The 22,461-nt window shown below is 50.9% G+C and overlaps 1 protein-coding gene across 1 annotated transcript in view; it reads right to left on the bottom strand.

Annotated features, from left to right (window-relative positions):
* Positions 1–22,461, bottom strand: part of LOC105238023 (contactin-associated protein-like 4) — a 97,713-nt gene that overhangs the window by 26,415 nt on the left and 48,837 nt on the right. Inside the window, 10 exon segments of the mRNA XM_034667672.1 lie at positions 7–107; positions 4,353–4,405; positions 4,408–4,526; positions 6,050–6,166; positions 6,169–6,198; positions 6,320–6,439; positions 7,410–7,533; positions 8,319–8,387; positions 10,034–10,162; positions 10,585–10,884. Coding sequence (XP_034523563.1) covers positions 7–107; positions 4,353–4,405; positions 4,408–4,526; positions 6,050–6,166; positions 6,169–6,198; positions 6,320–6,439; positions 7,410–7,533; positions 8,319–8,387; positions 10,034–10,162; positions 10,585–10,884 — 1,162 coding nt within the window.

Below are 22,461 nucleotides of genomic sequence, written 5' to 3'. Positions count from 1 at the left end.
GGTGGTGGCACGTGGCGCCCGCGTAGCCCGTGCCGGTGCAGTTGCAGTGGAAGGCCGTCCAGCTCTGGGAGCACCTGCTGCCGTGCTCACAGCGGTTGGGCGAACACCTGAAAGAAGGGCAGGGAGAGTCTCCGTGTGACTGCGGGTCTTCGTGAGATCTGGGTCCCGCTAGCCGAGGTGCGGGAACATGGATGAGGGGACGGCGGCCGCCCACGGCCCGCGATGACCGAGCAACCGGGCTAGCGAACCCTGACCCAGCGGACTGACCCGCGTGCTTCCCCGTCCCCTGGAGAAGCATGTTTCCTGCCACAGGAGCACAGCGTGGACGCTACGTGTGGCCGGGAACAGAAGTCGCTTGCAGAAGCCAACGACGACACTGTGTCATTGTTGCCACACGTAGATATTTGAGAGGAAGAACGGAAAAAAAGCAGAGACGAAGAAGGGGCCTGCCACCCACAGGGCATTTATCCCAGGCTCACCTATCGCTCTGATTCTTTGTCCGCTTGGTATTTGGAATCAAAGGCCGGTTGCGATCAAAGGCGTACATGCATTATATTTCCCCCGAGAAAAACCAGATAATCAGAAGATACTCAAGGAAACTCAGCACCATGTACGCACGATGGATATTTTGTAATCTGCCCAATTAAAACTAGAATGGGACACTTGAAATTTCACTCTCAGGACTTCTATGAAAACCATAGAACTGATTTTCTTGAATACAAACAGCAAATGTCCATTATCAAATACTCAGTCTAGAAAGTTCATAAAGGGAAGCAGGACTCGCTTGAAACCACAGCACAGAAAATCACCACCACAGTTATGCACGTGCTTGCATTTATACGTAAGCACACACCACACAAACCTCACCCAGCAAACTCAAGATGACTCATTAATGCATCACGAGAATTCCATGTCAACTAATTTATATTTGCATCGGCACTTTTAATAGCTTAATAATAGCTCAAGGGAACCTATGACCAGTTACTATAATTTATTCAGAACGTTCCATGTGTGCCTTTGGTACATGCCCGTAGGACGAGGGGGTTCACCAACAGCTGAAGCCAGTAGCAAGAGCAGCGAAACCAGTGATGGACCAGACACGCAGATTACAGATGGGGTGGTGCTTGCTGTTTCCAGACCCTAAAAAAAATGCTTCCAGTTTAGCAGGACACTCGAGACTAAATTTTCCACTCCACAGCAAATATGCTATTTTCTAACTGATCTGCATTTCACCATCTGTTGGCTGGGTCCATTTTCCTGTTTTCAGATTGGAAGTTTTGGAGAAAATTTTGGGATTTTAACTGTTATGAAATAAAGGGAGAGAATCTGCTTGTTCATTCCATCAGGGCGATCCCGGTGTTGAAAGAATTCACTAAGAACCTGAGAGGCAAATGCCAACGGCAACCTCAGACAGATGAAAATGGCCTAAGATTATGATTAATATTTAAATTCTGTTAAAAGAGAATCAACTGTTTAAGCAGAAATAAAACAAGACGTAGGGAAGGGCCTACAGTGAGAGTCAATAAAAAGTTTGGCAGCAAAATCACGAAAGCTGGAGGGAAGAAGGAAAAGACGTTTTTACGTTCTCGTACTGCTCAGGGAGGGATTAACTCACCCCCAACTGATGACAGATTGAACAAAGTCCTAATCAAATGCCTAGCAGGGTTCTTACAAGAAATTCACAAGCCAGTTCCAAAATTCCTATGAAAATTCAAAGATGTAATACAACAAAAACAATTTTGAAAAACAAAACAAATTTAGGAGGGCAAAAACATCTGATTCCAATAATTATTATAAAGTAACTATAACCACGGACTCGTGGAATTGGCAGAAAGATAGATGTGGCATCTAAGGAGCCCAGACAGAGGCCCAGGTAGGTCACAGCTGGGTTTCCACAAAGACACAAAGACAGCGAAAGGGAGGAAGGGTCACCTTTTCATCCAATGGTGCTGGGTATCTATATGCAAAACAAACAAAAAATCCTGCTTATCTTGCACCAAATATCAAAAAATATTCAAAATTTATCAGATATAATTTAAATCTAAAACTCTAGCATAAACAGAGCAGAAAATCCTTGTGACCTCAGACTAGTCAGACTTCCTTTATATTGTTTTGAAGTTTTATTTATGTGAGTAATCTCTACACCCATGGGGGGCTACAAGTCACGACCCCGAGATCAAGACTGAGCCAGCCAGGAGCCCCTCAAAGACTTTTCAAGTAAGATGTCAAAGGCACAATCCATAAAAGAGAAAAAAAGGGTACATCTGACTTTGTCAAAATCAAGAGCTTGTGTTCTTCAAAAGAACACAAACATTCAGAGAATTAGAAAACAAAGCTGAGAAAGAGCATTTATACAGCACACGTATGATAAAGGGCCCCCAAAACTCAGTAAGAACACAAACTCTAAAAAGCATGCAAAGGACTTGAGACGTTTCTCCAGGTAAGTGCTCGACAAAGCCAGGCATTAGGCACAGACCACGGGGAGGCCTCCGCGTGCCTCTGGTCAAGGCTGCGCATGGAAAACTGACCACAGCGAGAGTTGGCAGGGATGCGGAGGGAGCAGGAGTGCCCTGCGCTGCTGGGGGGCTGGACGCTGCACTGTCACCTCAGACAAGGGTGGTGTTATCCCCAAACCTAGACCTGTCTGCCACATTGTCCGGCCACTCCCCTCTGCTATTTGCTCAAGGACAGTGGAGGTGGACCTCAGAAGGACTTGTACCCTAACCTCACAGAGCTTTGCGGTCACAGTCCCAAACTGGACAGAACCTAAAAGTCCATCAAGCTGGAAATGAAGAGGCAAACTGTGGTCTTCCACGTCAGCAGGGACCGCAGCCAACAAGAAAACACGGTTCACACACACATGGCCAGATGGCTTCGCACACAGTTGTTTCCACCTTTTCCAGTCAGTACGTAAAGGTGATGCAGGAGAGGCTTTCAGAGCAGAAGAGGTATCAGAACAGAACCCCGTCCAGTGATACTATGTGCAAGTGAACACGTCAGGGACGCTGGAACAATCCAGCCACCCCCAGGCCACTCTCCTGCCAACAGCCATGCCCCCAGCAGCCCCTCTGCTCAGTGTGGGTCTGGGGGTGTACGAGCCCCACAAGCCAGGTGCGCTGGGTGACTGTGCCCTACACATGATGCGGCCGTTTCTCCTGAAGGTCTGGAAACCCAGAAATGGAGCTGCAGGTGTACTGGCCAGAGTCTCCCTCCGCCAGACAAGGGTCGCTCCACCCACAGTTAATGGAATGAGCAGTTGGGGAAAACACGTCTGGGAGTGAGTGACTCCACTGGTGGGCATGTGGGCTGCTGTTATTTTTTTAAAACATTTATTTATTTATTCTGGAGAAAGGAGGGTGGGGGGGGAGAGAGAGAGTCTCAAGCAGACTCCCCACTGAGTGTGGAGCCCGACGTGGGACTCGATCTCATGACCCTGAGATCCTGACCTAAGCCAAAACCGAGAGTCAGATGCTCAGCTGACTGAGCCCCCAGACCCCCGGTGTCCCACTCTTATTTGGAGGATTGCAAGTGATAACGAGTTTTGTGAAGCACACACTGAATTCTGACTGTTATACAAGACGGCCTGAGATGGGACTAAGCTCAGAGGAGAGAAATCAGGCGCATGTGAATTGGGACTGAGTTGCTCATGCAGGTGAAGAAGGGGTTTCTCAACCTGTAACGTTTATTCGGAAATACGTTAGCATTTGCAGGAGGAAGGCGCCGGCCAGCCTGTCTACCCAAGTCACCCCCTTGTTGGAGCCTGGCCTTCCTGCCACAGTGACGTTGCCGTTCTTCCTCCCTTGCCCACTTCTTGCATTTTATTTATTTCTCCTCCCCAGAGACACCTCTGAGGTCACCCCTGGTCCTCAGGGAGCTGTTCGTCCCTTCCTGGTTCCTAACAACCTGTCCCCAGGGCAGGCCCGACCCCACTGCCCCTGCGGACCTGGGAAAGTTCAGCGTTCCACCCTCCGGACACCCCACCCTGACCACATGGGCTTCCAGTCTCTGCATTTGATCGTCATTATCCATGCTGTCCAGCAAATGCTGCTGGATGATCTCTCACCATGGACACTGCAGCAATGTTAGCACGGCCTGTTCGGCATAAAGGAGCTCACGGCCATGTGAGAGCAGCCGTCCAGAGCATGCACCTTCCACCCAAATGCTGTCATCGCAAAGAAGGTGTTCCACAGTCACAGCTTTCTCGCTTTCTCGGACTCCCCGTGGACAGCGGGGGAAGGGCAGCGCGAGGGGGGATCCAGGGACCCAGAGGGAGAGGAAGCGTGCCCCGCCGTGAGGGTCTGCGACCTGCCCTCGCAGATCTGAGCCCAGGGGCGTGGGAGCAGCGCCCTTACCTGTCCAGAATGCCGCAGGAGTCTACGCGCAGGCTGCTGGAGTTCCCGAGCACCCGCCCCGCTGGACTGAAATCAGATCCACCTCTCGGGCGTTAATGGAGATGAGCCTCAGACAGCCCTGGAACCCAGCAAGTGGCGCCTCGCAGTCAGACCGGGAGCCGGGAGGAAGGCACCCTGATTGCTCAGAGGCGGGGACACGAGAGAGACACGGGTCAGGACCGAGGCCACGGCATCACCGGCCCTGTCACAGGCTCCCGGCACGTGGGCCCCCTTGTACCTGCCCCCCTTGGGGGCAGAGAACACTAGGTTGGCAGGGGTAGAGGGCACGAAGTGGGACTTTAGATGAAAACAAGTTAGAATCCAACTCCAGGCTCGACCTGAAGCATCATCGTCCCTAAAGCACGCTACAAAGTTTCCGCTCCTCCTAATGTTACCCATCGCCAACAAAAACAACTTAAATGTACATGGATTTAAAATCAGAAACGAAATAATAGATTGTATCATTGTAAGCACAAATTACTGAAATCACGGTGTTTGCAAGACGATACTGAGCCAGACGGTGACGGGACACCCGCCACTCATCCAGAAGCAGCGCGCAGCCCCAGGTGCAGGAGCTCATGGCACGCAGCCTTGTCCCAGTCGGCCTGTGCTGAAGACTGGGCTCCGCCAAGTAAGGGATGTGTATTTGCTTTTACAGCAATCAGATCTGTATGGGCGATTTGGTCGAACATACAGTCAATCATATGTATGTTTGGTTAAACATACAATCTCAGTATCATGAAATGTGAGGGTCTGCCTGATAGCAAGCCATCATCCAGACACCTGCCTTGAACGGTATTATGCGAGGGAGGAAATGGGCCTCCGGATCTTCCCAAAGGCAGACCAGCCATAGCCACGCGCCTGCTGGGGGCATGCCTGGGGCCTCTGCCTTGAAGGTGCCCCTGGAGAGCCACCTGTGCCCCTGCCCAAGTCCTGCCACAGGCACTGCTCCACGGGAACAGGTGCTCTGAGCTGGTGAGGCCTCCCCGGAGGAGGGGGTGGTGCACGGGCTTCCGGCTGGCCACCCAGGGCTGTGTGCTCAGCGTGAAACTGCACCACACAGGATTCCACTAGGCAGAGGGGACTGGACGTCCAGGGTCCTCTAGCGGACCTAAAGGGGCAATTCGGAGCGCTGCGCCAGAGGCCACCCCACAAAGAAGGCTGGTCTGGGGGGAAGTGGACAGAGAAGCCACACTGCTGGACAGTGGTGCCCATCTCCCCGAAGTGGCTGGCTGGGAGCTGCCTGGGGCCAGGACTGGCCTCGCTGACGCTACCCCTTGGGAGCCAGCCTGACACACTGGGCCCTTTCAGAGAAGCCTCACCAATGACTCCCGTGACCCAAGCAGCACCTGGTACCAGAGGGACAGTGGGAAAGGAAACTGGGGAGCCTCTCTGGAAGGGGGTGACTCAAGCACTAAGGGTCTAACAAATACAGCTGAAAGGACATACTACTGACAAGGGGACTCTCACGTGTTAACGTACATTATGCCTCAACATAGCTGCTGAGAAAAAGTACAGTCCTTCGTATCTGGTGAGCTCTGGGGGAGTCGGCGACACACGATACAGGAGAAAAAAGTCATGTCAGCCACAGAACCAGGGGCAGGAGATGTGGAGTTCCGATGAGCACCAGCCAGTGAGGTTCCATCCCCATCACTCACCTCCAAAGTAATAGGCACTGCCTGCATGGGTCTCCAGAGGCTGCGCTATGCGAACTGTCGAGGCCCCATCCTGGTCCACCACCACACTCAGCTGGTCCCTCTGGGCTGTCAGGGAGAAGAATGCCACTGCCCATCATTCAGTCCCACACCTGGGGAATAGAGATCAGCAAGGGACTCCCATGAACCACTGTCCATCAGTCAGTCCAGCACCTGGGGAATCAAGATCAGCTAAGGACCATGTGAACCACTGTCCGTCAGTCAGTCCAGTACTTGGGAAAGGGAGATCAGCTAGAGACCCTGTGAACCACTGTCCATCGGTCAGTCCAGCACCTGGGGAATTGAGATCAGACACAGACCCTGTGAACCGCTGTCCATCAGTCAGTCCAGCACCTGGGGAATCAAGATCAGCTAGGGACACCTGTGAACCACTGTCCGTCAGTCAGTCCAGCACCTGGGAAATCAAGATCAGCTAGGGACACCTGTGAACCACTGTCCATCAGTCAGTCCAGCACCTGGGGAATGGAGATCAGCTAGACCCCGTGAACCACTGTCTGTCAGTCAGTCCAGCACCTGGGGAATCGAGATCATCTAGGGACCCCCGTGAACCACTGTCCATCAGTCAGTCCAGCACCTGGGGAATGGAGATCAGATAGAGACCCTGTGAACCACTGTCTGTCAGTCAGTCCAGCATCTGGGGAATGGAGATCAGCTAGAGACCCTGTGAACCACTGTCCATCAGTCAGTCCAGTACCTGGGGAATGGAGATCAGATAGAGACCCTGTGAACCACTGTCCGTCAGTCAGTCCAGCACCTGGGGAATCGAGATCATCTAGGGACCCCTGTGAACCACTGTGCAGTCAGTCCAGCACCTGAGGAATGGAGATCAGCTAGAGACCCCGTGAACCACTGTCCATCGGTCAGTCCAACACCTGGGGAATCGAGATCAGATAGAGACCCCATGAACCACTGTTCAGCGGTCAGTCCAGGACCTGGGGAATCAAGATCAGCTAGTGACCCCTGTGAACCACAGACCTCATGGTGCTTCAAACAGTAACATAACCCCTTGAGTCCCACATGAACAGGGACCCGGGCTGGGGGTGGAGAAGCCACATCCCTGCAGGCTCACTCCAGCTTCTGGAGAGGACACCTTCCTGCCCCCTCCCCATGATTTACTTTGGGGGAACAAATGGGAGTTTGGCTGTTCTAAATTCTGGCACAGATCAAGGAAGTTTGGTGCTGTTTTCCTGCTACTTCTCCCCTTCTAGGTAAGGGTCAGAATCTCTTCGGGGACTCACTGTAAGGGCCAAACCACCAGTGACCAAGCTGTGGGACGGGAAGTCCGTAGTTCCAGCCTACTCACCATGAGGTCTGTCTGCACATACCCTCTGATAGGGCATTGGAAACTCCCTGTGTACAGACTTGTCCGTCTCCAGGCTGCTTGTGTCAAATGGAGTGCCGTGTGGGGGGCTGTGACCCTGACCGCCCTACAAGGCAAGGTCAGGGGCCTCCCGTGGGAGGGGCCCTGGGTGGAGGAGGGTCTGAGGGGCTTGTCTTGGGGGTTGTCTGGTCCCAGGTCACAGGGGGTGTTGCAAACATCATGAGCCCGCCCCTGCTGAGGGCCTGGTGGCATGGATGGGGTCATGGCCCTGATTCTCCCCATCAGCCAAGAGCCCTTGGTCCCTAGACCTGCCTGAGTTGGCAGCTGGGCCCTGTGCAGGGGCATTGGCCTCTTGGGGTTACCAGATTTCCAGTTTCTTACTGGAAGTCAGGTATCTGGATTTTGCTGTTAAATCTGTGGTTTTTTCCCCCACTGAATTTTTTTTTTAATGGAAAAGGACAGGTTCAGTCCAGAGAGTAAACACAGAGCCAGCTAGAAAACGCACTTAGTTAAACATTTCAGCACTTAGTCCTGTGGGCTGTCCCGCACGTTTGACATTCCAAGGTGGGCAGAGTGAGAAAATGTCCTGTGGCCTGCAGAAATCCTTTTGACCTCTAACTGGTTGAAGTAATATTTGTAAACAATTTTAAATGAACATTTACAAAGTTGGAAAGCATGCTGAAAACATTACCTTATATTCAAACACACTTTCAAATTGTGACCCAATTCGGCACAATTTCACTTTGATTCCAGGTAGGGACCTTAATGCACGTCAGACTACCAACTTAAACGTCTGGTAACCAAGGGAAAAAACCATCCTTTCTTAATGGAAAAGTTTGATTTATTGTAACTCATAAATAAATACGTCCTTCTCCTTCAAGACTGCTGTACCGGATCCTCGCGGCTGTGCTCAGAGCAGTGTCTGGTTGTCAAATGCTGCTCACGGGGCCGCACGCAGGCCTGGGGTGAGTGCGAGAACAGGCCAGGGACGGTCGCTGCGTAAAGGGGCGGGGGGACTTGTCCCACCTCAGCTGTCTGTTCTGGGCTCACATTCAGTCTGTCTCACTGTGGTTATGAATGTAACCGTACCCAGTGCTTTGATTTGTGCCTGTTACTTATCAGGACAGAACGCATTGCCCCAGTTTGGGGGGTCTGGGCGTGGCTGGTGCCTCGGGCTGTGGTTTGGATTCCCGGCGGTGCGGCAGGCTCAACCTGAGGTCTGCTCCGAAAGCTCAGCGGGGCAGGACTGGAGCCCCGCTCCCTGGGGTTGTCTCAGGGTTGTCCCCGTGGGCGGCTGGCCAAGAGTCTCTGCTCCTTGGTGGACATGGGCTGGCCGCCGCATGCAGTCTCTGACACTGTGCCTTCTTGGGGGACACTCCCGGCCAGTAGTGCCTGCCCTCCGTGGGTGCAAGAGGACCTTCGGGGACAGAAGCTGTGTCCTGGTCATAGAAGCCAAGCTCCTTACTGTCTCACATTCTGATCACTGGGAGCCAAGCCCTGGGCCCGGCTGGCCAACCGGGAGGGGCTGCACCTGTAGGGACACAGAGCCCCGGGGGGCGGGGGCCGGCTTTGGGGCACCCCCAGGGCTTGGATGGAAACATGATAGAAAGATTTGAGTGCCACTGGTCACATGCAATCTTACTCCGAGCCATTTGTCAAACATGCCAATTGACCGGTTAGCGCTACCGGCTCTGTGGGACTTGTGGAAGTAGCATCGCCCAGGAGCAGTGTCTTCGAGACCCTTAAATTGGGCTACGACTGAGGACTGAGGCTTCCCCAGAGCTCGGCGGATGCATCACAATGGACTACAGGATGCCCGCACGCTTACATAAATTCACGTCTTTTCTGCCACCAGCGCATCTCTGAGCCCGCTTGTGGCTGAGACCGCGAATGGGACGGATTTCTTTCTCGTGAGCCCCACCGTTAGCACTCAGCACACCGTAAAAGCAGTCCTCCTTGAGGTAACTGGGGGATGCCGGTTTTGGAGCTCCGACCTTCTCAGTGACGCGGGTCAAAGGCTCGTGCCGAAGCGTGTGCCTCTCCTTTGTATTTACCTTCCCAGTGTCTCTCTGCTGCTTCTCATGCTGCACTGATCTTGGCGTAGGTTCTAGGATGGGCGGAGTCGGCTCAGGCTGCTTCCCGCCCATCAGCATAAGGGTCAGTGGTTAGGTGAAGGCTGATGGCTCCTGGTCGTCCAGGAGCGTGCTCGCGGACATGGATGTAGCCCTCCAGGGGGGAGCCCATGGGACCTCCTGTGCCAGCCGCATTAGAAACCCTTCCGTGGCCTCATTTCTGACCGTGCAGAAGCTCCGTGGTGAGTGCCCGGCGGCCAGCGCTCGAAGTCCCGGGGAAACATGGTTCATCACAGGCCAGCTGGATCTTCCTGAGAAGGTGGGCAGACCCCACTGGCCCCAAAAGCCTGGCTGTGGTGCTGTCTCCACCTCTGCCCAGGGCTCTCAGATCTGACGCCAGTCCACAAACCCAGAGGTAGCCGACTTCCCAGCAGGCAGCAATGAGCGGACGCGCCCCACCTCTCTCCCGTCCGCAGTCCATGGACCATCCGCCGTCACTTGTCATGATCAAGAACATTGCTTTGGAACACTAACCTCCTCAAAACTTGCGTCCAGCCAGAACGGCTCCTTGCTTGGGGACAGGAGCAGGTCAGCAGGGGGCGAGGGTGTGTCCCCAGGATGTAGTATTTTCTCCGGGGGCCCGCCACATTTCCAGATGCACAACTGGGTTTGGCGAGGTTGGCGGGTGCCGTCAAGTCTGACAGCGTGAGCTCGCCACCAACAGCAAGGGTCAAGAATGGGCTCCCTGCCGCCATGTTTCCCCAGAGAGCAAACGCACGAGGAGATGCACCCAGGACATGAGCCTGGTGTCCGGTCAGCTCGGCAGGGAGGGGACAGGGCGGGGTCCCCGGGAATGCAGTGGGGGACTCTCAGGCACTCCCTCTTCCCCAGGTGGCTGGGCCGGGCTGAGGGCATCACCTGTTATGGCCGCTTTGGGTGCTGACACTGGTGCCACAAGGGTATGAACAGCAGGGAGCCCGTGTCCAGGGGATATCAGCACAGGTACCTGGATGTAGGACCTCAAGTGTCTTACAGACTCCAGGTTTGAATCAGGGTGTGAAAGGCTGTGGGTCCTGGGGTGACACGGCTGTGTGGGCTGCAGCCTGGGGACATGTATTACCTGCAGCGACGTCACTCCTCGCTTGTCCTAGAGATGGGGACAGCCCCAGTGTGAGGGCTCCGTCTCTGAGCATGAGGAGAAAGCCCGTGGAGCCGCGAGGGGGCCAGCTGGACAGCAGGAGCCTTGCCTGGTTGCACGTCCGGAACTGGAAGCTGATGGAGGCCCCGTCCTGTGCCGGGGTGCCCGGCAGCACCAAGTGGCTCCTGGCGCTCGGAAACGTGACTGGCACCGACTGCGGCTGGGAGCAGGAGAAGGAAGCGTTGCCCTGGGGACAGGAAGCAGATCTGAGGAGGCCCTGGAGGTGGCCTGAGCCCCGCCGTGGCCCCCACACCCCTGTCTCCCCAGCCAGAATCACAGGGCGTGGTGCTGCCGGCGTGGCCTCCTGCCCACCCAACTCCCCAGCCCCCAGAGACCCAGACCGCAGCAGCTGCTCGCCCTAGTGCACGTGGCCTCGGCCTCACTTTGGGCGCCTCTGGGCGAAGAGTCATCTGGTCCGAAATGTCACTGGTGCCTGAGGAGGACACACCTGTCCTGGCCGGTGTGGCCGTCACCCATGCACATGGCACTGGACTCAGGTGGGAGGCGGGCTCTGAGCACACACCGGGGGCAAACACACGAAGTGCAGACTCTGTGCACGACCTCAGCAGTCCTGGGATGCTCTCACCCTCGAACCCCTGTGAGTTTGCACTGAGCGGCAGGTCAGGGGACGTGGTGACATGCCACGTCCTCGCATGGCTCAGGGGCCGGGTCAGGGGGAGAGGGGACGTGCTGCATCCTTGCTCAGCTTTGGCGCAGTCTCTCGCTCCCCTTCCTGCTGCTCTGGACTCCCTGGGCCCTGGCCCTGCTGTGGGGTGTGGGGCCAAGACAAGCCCCTCGTGCTCAGTGTTTCAGCCTGCCCCACAGACAGGAACGATCTGTGGGGATAAGACCAACAGACCCATGGACCCCGCAGACCTGTCAGGGCACACGTCAGGGGACGCCGTCTGTAAACAGCAAACCTCAGGAGGGGGGCTTTGTCTGCACGAACCCCCCCCAGGGCTCAGTGGGTGCCCCTGGGACTGACCAAACCTGGTGAGAGTGTATGTGTGTCAGTGTGGATGTGTCTGTGCGTGCATGCGTGTGAACACATGTGTGTGTTGTGTGAGAACGCACACATATCTGTGTCACACGTGTGAGCACATGTCCGCACATACGTGTGTGTCCATGGTGGGTGCTCTTGGTCAAGACATTGCTCAGTGACCCTCATCACCGTGGGTGTGTGTGAACCAAGGCAAACTGTCACAACCGACTTTCCATTTTAAAAGTAACGATATCAATTACCATGTAAATACTTCCCTTTTAGCTAAATAAGAGAAACAGCTTAGTGAAGAAAATGAAGATTTAATTCTGTTCATCTTCATCAAAAAGCAGGAAAATACGTTTTATGGGACTGCCTCATTGGTATGATCAGTCTTATGGTTTTTACAAACCACTAGAATCACTCTAAGGGGGGCCTTCAACTTCCTACTTAGGTTTTGTTAATAATGCAAAATGTAATTCAATTACCTAATTGTGTATAAAAGCTCCATTAAAATAACACGAATTTAACATTAAAATTTCAAATGGGAATGCTACTCTTGTGGTCACCGCGGTCGTCTAACGAGAGTCCAGACTTGAATGCGGCCTCTTGTCAGACTCAGTTGCCTGCCCATTTGGTGCCTGCACACAGGCCTCCAGCTCAGCCAGCAAAGAACACTCCAGATCCCACTATTTTAAAAAACAGTTAAATGTCTAGTTTTTCTAGGTGGAAATTTAAACTTGCATTTTGGAAAGAACCACGACTGACAAGCCTTCTGATGCAATTGCTGCAGCTCTGATCCTGGGAGCAGGTCAGCACCTTGGGTGAGGAGTGCCACAGCCCCACCTGGCTCTGCAGCGTCAGAAGCCCCCGCTTTGGCCCTGGGGACTCCACACGGAGTGTTCACCCTAAGGCCCACGCCTCCTGGCACTCCTAACACGTTCCCTGTGCTGGCAGCAGAGACGGCTGAGCGTCCCGCCTCCCTCCACCTGGGGCCTGCTCCAAAGGCTCCTCCAGAAGGTCCAGACCCCATCCTGCAGCAATCCCACAACCTACTCTCTCCTTAGCAGGTGCACACATGTGCACACTCACAGATGTGCACACATGGGGTTGCCGTCTGCTCACACACCTGTAGGCATTCACACAGGTGACTGTCTGTGGTCGAACCATTTCAAAAGGAGTTGTAAGCATCGTGACTCTTTATCCAAAGCTCAGTGTGTCTCCTAGAAACACAGACCTGCTCCAAAACAACTAGAATACAGTTGGACACTAATCCCACGATAATATCTAGGATTTGCCCATATTTAGATTTCCCCCATTGATACAGGACTTCTACCTGGTGATGTTGGTTTTTGGCTTCCCCATCGTTGCAGAGCCTGGTCCAGGGACTTGCAGAGCACGGCCGGCCTGAGTTTGTCCAGCTGCCTCCCGTGATGATCGTCAGCCATGTATTCTGGGTAAGGATATGGCACGGAGATGCTGCCTTCTTTATTGTGACCCTCAGGGACATGGTCTCGGTGGTCCACCCCCGATGACATTAATTTTGGTCACCTGGTGAAGAGAGCAAGTTTTCTTCGTGCGCTCTGCCGGTTAGCTGGTCTGATTCCTGGGACGCACGGGAATGTCCTTTTCAGACAATGCTTCATGTGATGGTTTAGGCCCATCTGTGATCTTTGCCTGAATCGATAATCACATTGGGTCTGGAAAATGTTCTGTTTAGAAGTGTCTTTTTGTGCCCCCCTTTCTCTTCATTCAAGAGGAGGGTGGATTAATGGCTCCTATGTAATCCATTAACACTGTTGCCCTTTGCTCAAACTGTGCAAATTTGCACAAGAGAAACGACATTCACCAATGCCGGGAGCAGCCAGCCCTCCTCCCTGCCTATGTGAGCTGCCTGCCGAGGAGCCCGGGGTTCTTTGGGACCCAGGTTCTGGATGCTGTCTCATTTGCTTTAGTATTTCATGAGAAGCAGCAGACAAATAGGCTATTTTAAAAAATCCCCTGACACGTCTTAACAAAATAATTACTAAGTGTATTTGCATGTTTTAAAGTATATTCAGATACCTTGGAAAATGCAAGTCTTGCTTATTTGAATTTTAAGGAATCGCACTTTGTAAATTCTATGTAACCAGCGCTGTTTCCTGAATTATCACAATACTGGCTCTTACGGGTCAGGAAGCTGAATGGAATGTGTTTAGAGGAAGCAGGTGACAGAGTGTTCAGGACTCATTAGTATGATGGTTTTAGCTCTTGGGCTAAATTAATGTTTCATAAAAACCAATATGCAGTCTATCTAATCTACCACATATTCAAACTGGGCTTGAATCTTCCAAAATGGACCCAGACCCTCATGAATGTAACAACATGAATGCAAGGAGAGAGAGACCTATTCTTGCTTTATTCCCTCAAATTGGCAAGTCAGGTTACTGTTATCACAAGAACACGTTTCTTCTTTGAAAATACACTGCCCGTGGCAAGCCTTCAGAAGTCAGACCCCGATTCCCTGATGCAATCATGGGTGAGTCAGAACGGCTGGAGCACAGCGGTCGGCACTGGGATTTGGAACCACAGATGGTGCAGGCAGATGGAGGAATTCCGGCACTCAGCTCCTAGCAGACACCTGACCTGGGGAGTTGCTTTGGGTCCTGGAATGCCGAGGCACTGAGCCCACTGACACCTCACAGCTGTGCACGGCCGTCTCCCGCCAGTCCCAGGGTCATGGGACCTCAGTGCTGCCATCAGAATCGATTTGCTGTCATGCAGATAAAGCCTGGCAGCTTTAAAAACACACACACAATGGAATATTACTCAGCCATCCAAAAGGATGAAATCTTGCCATTTGCAATGACATGGATGGAACTAGAGGGTATTATGCTCAGTGAAATAAGTCAATCAGAGAAAGACAGGGATCATATGATCTTACTCATATGTGGAATTTAAGGAAAAAAACAGAGAATCATAGAGGAAGGGAGGGAAAAATAAAACAAGATGAAATCAGAGGGAGACAAACCATAAGAGACTCTTAATCATAGGAAACAAAGTGAAGGTTGCTGGAGGGGAGGGGGTGAGAGCATGGGGTAATTGGGGGATGGGCATTAAGGGGGACACGTGATGTGATGAGCACTGGGTGTTATATGCAACTGATGAATCACCGAACTCTACCTCTGAAAATAATAATACACTCCATGATAATTAATTGAATTTAAATTAAAAAATAAAAGCTTCACAACCATTTTTAAATTCGATGATGAGAACTGACTTATTTAATAAACGACCACATTCTGTGACGACGTAGAACAGTGACCTAACGTGGGGTTTTCCGTCTGCTCATTGCCAATTATGGTTTTCAAAATAATATATTCAGGAATTAATGACCAATCTTAAGGATCAGTCAAACCTGATTTACTTTGTTTGCTAAACTGCTAGTAAAATCTAAACAGCAAAACCGAATATCGGAACTCTGGATGTCTAGGTAAGCTTATCTTTTTCATGCAGTTGAACTTGAAATTAAGAACAAATAAGGATCGGTCGTTTTGCTCATGGGTTGTTCAGATGGTCTCGGGGATAACGCAGCCTGCCACCACTCCCGGCTGGGGTTCACATGTCCAGGTGGGTGGTCACAGCCCCGAGTGACTTGTCAGGAAGAAGCTGGTTGAGAACAATTGTATTTTAGAAATTGCTTAGGTCTTATCATTTTATGTTAAGGATTCAGACCTAAGCTTCCCCTGTATTTAAAGCACACGTGTATTCAGGAAACACTGAATTTGAAAATAAGAGTGATACACAATTAGAACAATGAATTCAATTCCAAGTTGTTTTTGCTGGTTTATTTTGATAAACGTAGATTAAGTCTCTGAGATGTGAATAAATGATTTTACACGCTCTCATTTAATGCTAGAGAAAATGTGGGAGAAGTTGGATTAAACCTATGAAATGTGAATGTGCAACAGAATGTTAGGAAGGGGCCCTGAGCACGCACGGCCACAAGGACGCTCACCAGAGTCCTGGCTTCTCCTTTCTGCCTGTCCAATCGCCTTGCTGCCCTGGCCTGCCCCACACAGACTGGTGCACCTGCTGGGGCTTCAGCAAAGCCATCATCGGTCCCTGGAGGATGGAGGGGCAAGAGGGGCTTCCACAGGGGCCGGCAGAGGTTGGGACTTTGGGGGGCAAAGGCACACTTCACCGTGGGGAAGGGCAGGGGTGGCCCTGAGGACCTGTGTGGGCATCTGGTGGCCACTGAGGCATCTCTGGTGATAATGCTGGACACAGCCATGTCCTCCAAGGGGCTCTGATCAAGATACAATTATTAGGCACCATCTCATGCACACTGGCACGATTAGTGCTGACTTAGTTTGATTTGTATAATATCACTAAAACAAGAGATGGAGGCTGAGTGGTATCCCGCGTTCTCAATTTTTTGAACATCAAATGACTTGAGGTTCTGTGCCAGTTTCACCACAAATAAATTTGATCTTTGACAATTAACTAAAAAATTGCCTCCAACCCCCCAACCCACCTGACTTTTTATGAAGAATGTGAGTGCTCTGAGCTGAATAATTACGAGATCTTCTCCAGCACTGTTCATACTCAGATACAGATACACAGATGTTTTGTGGAATGCTGTGCAAACTATTTTGCATGCAAGTTTAATTAGTAATGCTGTAGGAAAAAATTAATTTGATTAAAAAGTACACGTGTACAAACTACAATCTAGTACTTGGTTCCATGGATCTTGGTTCCTAAAGTACCCACCACGACAATGTCACATTGTAAATAGTGTCTAAACTCAGTAGGAACAGAACGAATAACTGAGCATTTGTTTCAGGGTTATTAAGTAGCAATGTGGACTGGAAGTAAAAGTAATAAGTCCCAGGAGTGACGCTCAGCCACCTTCTTCCATAAAAGGGAGGAACCTCACCTCTGCTGTGGACTGAAGGTTGGTCTCCCTAAATTCTTGTGTTGGAATCCTAGCCCCACGGCAATGGTGTGTCCTACGGGAGACCCAGAGGCTGATCTGTCTTTCTGCATGTGGGGACACAGTGAGAAGTCAGCTGACTGAGAACCGGGCTGGGGCCCTCACCAGCCCTGAACCTGCCAGGGCCTGATCTCAGACTTCCACCTCCAGAACTGCAGGAAGCTGGGGGGTGTCGGTTACAGCAGCTGATGGGTGGAGACCGCCTTCTTCCACCAAGAGTGAGCTCACCTCAGGGCAGAGCCTCAGAAGGGCTCACGCCAGGTATGCCCTCGGAACATGCAACCTGAATATTGCTCTTTCATTTTCCTTTGCTGCTATTCGTGTTATTTAGAAAGTAGAAATAAGATTAAAACATCACTTTTTTTTTTTTTTCCCAGTAGGGCATAGCGAGGGGCTTGGCAGGACCACCGCTAACATGGAGAATCAGACTGGACAGAACAGTCATGGACAGCCACCCAAATGCTCTGGAAACCACCAAAAGCCACACAATAAATTGAGAAGCATTTATTTATAAGAAACTACGGAACAACAGAATCGAAGTGTGAGAACAATAGAATTCTATGGTGTCCCTGCAAGGGGTCCTACTCCCCTCCAGTTCATCCATGGTGCCACGAGGAGTGGGGTGGGGGTCAACCCTGAAGACCAGCAGCTCTGAAGCCAAGGGGGTTCCCTCAACTTGCAATGCAAGATCCCAGGCCTAGCAGTGGCCATACAAGCGGCAAATGGGAAGGCCAGCGGGCAGCAAGCCTGAAGATGGGTCTGGTTGAAGTGATGGACCAGCAGCAGACTGTCCAAAGTTAACAGCAAGTGTGGGAAGTGAGACAGCTCCCATCCTTGATGAGCCTCCAGGTCTCCCTGTCCGTGGGAAATACTGTGCTGAAGCCAGGAAGACTGAAGGGCTGGCTGTGCAGCTACGCTGTGCATGGGGCCCACCAGAGCCGGCAGGAAGCAAAGTCCCGCAGAGGTGAGGACCACCCCCACGGTGAGCACACACCCCAGTCAGCAACCCCAGAAGACCTCACAGCCTGGCATGCACGAGCACACCTCTGCAGATCACTGGCTGACCACTAGCTATGGCTTCAAAACAGAAAATAAAAAAGCAAACACAACACAAATTCTACAGCACTTTCAGGGTTTCTCATCGTAGGAACAGATCTCAGACTCGGTACAGGCGGTAAGTGCAAGAATCCCAAGTTGCTGCAATAGGTGATCTGAGAAAGTTAAAGACACACAAGGAACGAGAAAGTGCAGCTCATAATCAGGAAAAGCTGGTTACAGAAATCTGTGTCCATGCGGATCCAGAAGCCGGATCTTATTGACAAAGACTCCAACACAACTCTTACGACTAGGTCATATACAAGGTAAAGCATGTTTGAGGAATTTACCCAAGGTCGAACAATGGCGCAACAAATAGAGAAGTTTGTTAGAGAAACAGAAACTTGAGAAACTCAGAGTCTGATGCAGTTTACTTCCGATGCTGGGCCAGTGGCAGATGCTCCCCGGCTGGGTGGGGGCTTGGGGGACACCCCCTGTTTCAGGTCTGCCTTATAGAAAATGTTAAAAGAAGTTCCTAAAGAGATAATATAGGTCATGAAGAAAGGAAGAGCATCAGAGAAGGATTAAGTGAAAGTGAAAACTTTAACTTTTTCTTAATCAAGCAGATAAGTTTGTTCAAAATAATATCAACAATGTATTCAATTATGTATGCTTATATCTATATTTTATATAGATGTGTATACACATATGCTTATGTAAAAGTAAAATGAAAGACAGAAATAATTCAAGAGGTGGGAGGGAAGAATTAGGGATATTTTGTTATTACAAGATAGTCACACTATCCATGAAGTGGTATAGTGTTATTTAAAAGTGGTCTTGGATTTGTTGTAGAAATATATTGTGAATTCTATGCCAACCACTAAAAAAATTAAAAAACAGGAAATCAATAGAGAAAATCAATAGAATCAGAAGCTGGTCTTCTTTGGAGAAATGTCTGTTCATGTCCTCTGCCCATTTCTTGATTGGGTTACTTATTCTTTGGGTGTTGAGTTTGATTAAGTTCTTTATAGATTTTGGATACTTTCCCTTTATCTGATAAGATATTTGCAGATATCGTCTCCCATTCTGTAGGTGGTCTTTGGTTTTGTTGACTGTTTCCTTGGCTGTGCAGAAGCTTTTTATCTTGATGAAGTCCCAATAGTTCATTTTTGCTTTTGTTTCCCTTGCCTTTGGGGACGTGTCTTGCAAGAAGTTGCTGGGGCCAAGGTCACAGAGGTTGCTGCCTGTGTTCTCCTCTGGGATTTTGATGGATTCCTGTCTCACATTGAGGCCTTTCATCCATTTTAAGTTTATCTCTGTGTATGGTGTAAGAGAATGGTCCAGTTTCATTCTTCTGCATGTGGCTGTCCAATTTTCCCAACACCATTTGTTGAAGAGACTGTCTTCTTTCCATTGGATATTCTTTCCTGATTTGTCGAAGATCAGTTGACCACAGAGTTGAGGGTCCATATCTGGGTTCTCTGTTCTGTTCAGTGATCTATGTGACTGCTTTCGTGCAAGTACCATGGTGTCTTGGTGATCACAGCTTTGTCACATTCCTTTGGCTATTTGGGGTCTTTTCTGGTTCCACAGAAATTTTAGGATTGTTTGTTCCAGCTCTGTGAAAAATGTGATGGTATTTTGATAGGGATTGCATTAATGTGTGAATTGCTCTGGGTAGCATAGACATTTTAACTATATTTGTTCTTCCAATCCATGAGCATGGAACATTTTTCTATTTCTTTGTGTCTTTCTCAGTTTCTTTCATGGGTGTTCTATAGTTTTTGGAGTACAGATCCTTTACCTCTTTGGTTAGGTTTATTCCTAGGTATCTTATGGTTTTTCGTGCAATTTTAAGTGCGTTTTAGGAATGTGTTACTAACATTGAGATCCACTGAAGACCTAACTGTGTTAATCTAAAAACACGAAGAAAGGGATAAAGAAAGGGGGGTAATCAGAAGGGGGAATGAAGCATGAGAGACTATGGACTATGAGAAACAAACTGAGGGCCTCAGAGGGGAGGGGGGTGGGGGAATGGGATAGACTGGTGATGGGTAGTAAGGAGGGCACGTATTGCATGGTGCACTGGGTGTTATACGCAACTAATAATGAATCATCGAGCTTTACAACAGAAGCTGGGGATGTACTGTATGGTGACTAACATAATTAAAAATCATTTAAAAAAATAAAAAATAAAAAATAATAAAAACATTCTCTATATTTGCAATAGATTTTAAAAAACTATACCAGTTTTCTACTGTGATTTTGGCCATGTTTTTACTAAGTGATATCTTTTCAAGTTAATACTGATGAAAGTCTTTACACGTCTCAATTCATTTGCCTCAGAAGCAAAGAGCAACAGAGTTTACGCACTACCTACTGGGTAGTTTTCCTTTTATTTCAAAGCTCAGTGTCAGCATTTGAAAGGGCCTCACCAGCTCCCCAGTCCAAACGTGCATTTGGTAAAGTGGGAGAGAGCAGTGTGTCTAAGCCCACAGACATGAGGAAGGAGACTATTTGACCACAGGCACGATGAGAATCATTCATCGGCAATAGAGGCAAGCTTTGCTCTCAGATGGCACGCATCTCGAGCTCATTAAATGATGCTGGGAATGAGCTGTTGACCATCTCTTCCTAACAGTCTCTAAGGGGAAAATGGACTGACTCCGTGGAGGCATCGGCACCGTCCGTACTGTTGGCGGCATGGTCACCTTGCTCTGAGAGCGTGGCTGGCAGGCCACGGGGAGCAGCGGCCATGGGGAGTGTCAGCCCCGCAATCTGTGTCCTGCTCCGGCCCTCCCGAAACCTCTTCATCTTGCATCCTTGACCTCACGAGGGGCTTCTCCCTTCTCCCCATCTGCACTCACTGAGTAAGCTCTCGGGGTGCATGGACCGCTGCTCAGGTCCTGACCCCCCACCACAGTCCTGAGAGCAGCAGGCAGGTCTAGGGATTTCCTCACATTTCCTGAAGTAGGATTGACTCCTGGACCCAAACCTCTCAAACTCACTCTGTGTCATAAAGAGACAAGCCCAGATTTTATTATTAGACTCACCGCATAAGCGTCACTCTTTTGAAGTGCTCTGTGTGGATTCTGTCCCTGACCTGTGCTAGGGCTGCTCCACGGACAGCACGTGGGGGACGGTGCTCAGACCTGTTCATGGAGCTGCCTGGGGCTCATGGCTGCTGGTGAGGTGGCAGGAGGTGGGACCCAAGATGCTGCATCTCCAACAAGCTGGCGGGTGGTGCCCTGGTCCATGGTGGCCCCGGTCCATGGACCTTGCTGTGTCCTGCTCGGGGAGCCCCTCAGAGCACAGGACCAGGACACCTGCGCAGACAAATCCTGAAGTCTTAGGGTTCAATCTGTCTTCCTCTTCCAGAAGCTGTTAGCCAGAGGGAGACCCTATCTGAGTCTATCCCCAGGAGGAGGCACCGCCTTCTCCAGTCTCCAGGGCGCTGCCCTCACTGTGCCACTGAATGCCTTCCTCAAGGAAACCATCCGGAGGTAGCACCCGCCCCCGTTTCTAGCTTGGCGGACACGCAGCTCCACGCCTGTCTCCGAGATGGGAGAATATTACGAGTCCTTCCCAACCAGGTGGCCCAGCCCCCTTGCCTCCAGAACGTTCTGCAGCTCGTTCCATTGCTTCCAGAGTGGAGTCCCCGGGCGCTCTGGCCGCTCCTCATTGTGAGGCCTGTCTTTCAACCCAGTGGAGGGCAGTGTCTGTTCTGACAACACGGTCATGTAAGAGCTGCGTTGGACACAGACCACGTGAATCAGCCATGTGACTGCTGATTACTCAGATCTGCCCCGGATCCAACCCAGATGAGGGGCCACCCTCCCCACTCGAAACTCAGGCCAGCTGGGCCCAAAGAGCCGTTATTCTGTTTGTTAAGTTCCCCGAGGTCTGTCTCACCGACATGTGGGCCACGCAGTCTTCCAACACTATTGACTCATAGTTCTTGTAAAAGTGCATCTTGAATGTGAGCCGCTGAAGTTGGCAGTGATTCAAGCAAACACATAAAAGACAAACAGGACAGAAGTTTAATGCACTGCAGATCTTTGAGAAATTAAGGAAACCTCGTGGATGCAGCCCACACCCTCGTCCACACGTGGCACCAGCATCTCTCTGCAGAGGGCGCCTGCTATTCCTCTGTCTTCTTGGGAGGCCGTGTGGTGTCTGTCTCTAGACGCCATAGCTCGCACCCTTCCGTGATGATGTCCTCCTTCCATTTTATTTTCCTGCTATATTTGGAAGGTCTCCAAGAAAATTAAAGTTGCAAATGATTCACTAATTCTGGTGAATTCTGTCTGAGTACCCACCGGCAGGTAGTCCTTGAGAAAAGCACCTATTAAATGGGCACTGGTTTGGGGCTAAAACTTAAATTTACTTTAATGAATTTCCTTTTCCCTCAAGTATGTTGCCAGCATGTGACAGGTGGGTGTGCCCGTCCCCTGAGGACTTGCACGACAGGGAAGCCCTCACCAAGGTTTAGGGTCACTGAATCCTGAACACCGCATGCCTCAGGTTCAGAAGCATGTGTGTGACCTTTAACCTAGAGTTCTGGTTGGCTCTCATGTGGCTCCAGTGTGTGGAGAAAGCGTGGCTCTGGTGATCACTGCAGAGAGTGCAGAGGGGCTCTCACGGGCACGGCCCCTGGGAGGCCAGCAGGCAGCAGGGAGCCCAGCTCCCTGGGGGGTCACCTGGACAGGTGAGCAGTGCAGGGGGAGCTGACAGGAGGAGCCTTCTTTCTAAGACTGGAGGTTGACCCCACAGTG

This window comes from Ailuropoda melanoleuca, chromosome 8 (genome assembly GCF_002007445.2).
Source record: "Ailuropoda melanoleuca isolate Jingjing chromosome 8, ASM200744v2, whole genome shotgun sequence".
Classification (NCBI taxonomy): domain Eukaryota; kingdom Metazoa; phylum Chordata; class Mammalia; order Carnivora; family Ursidae; genus Ailuropoda; species Ailuropoda melanoleuca.
This window is presented reverse-complemented; position numbering and strand designations above follow the sequence as displayed.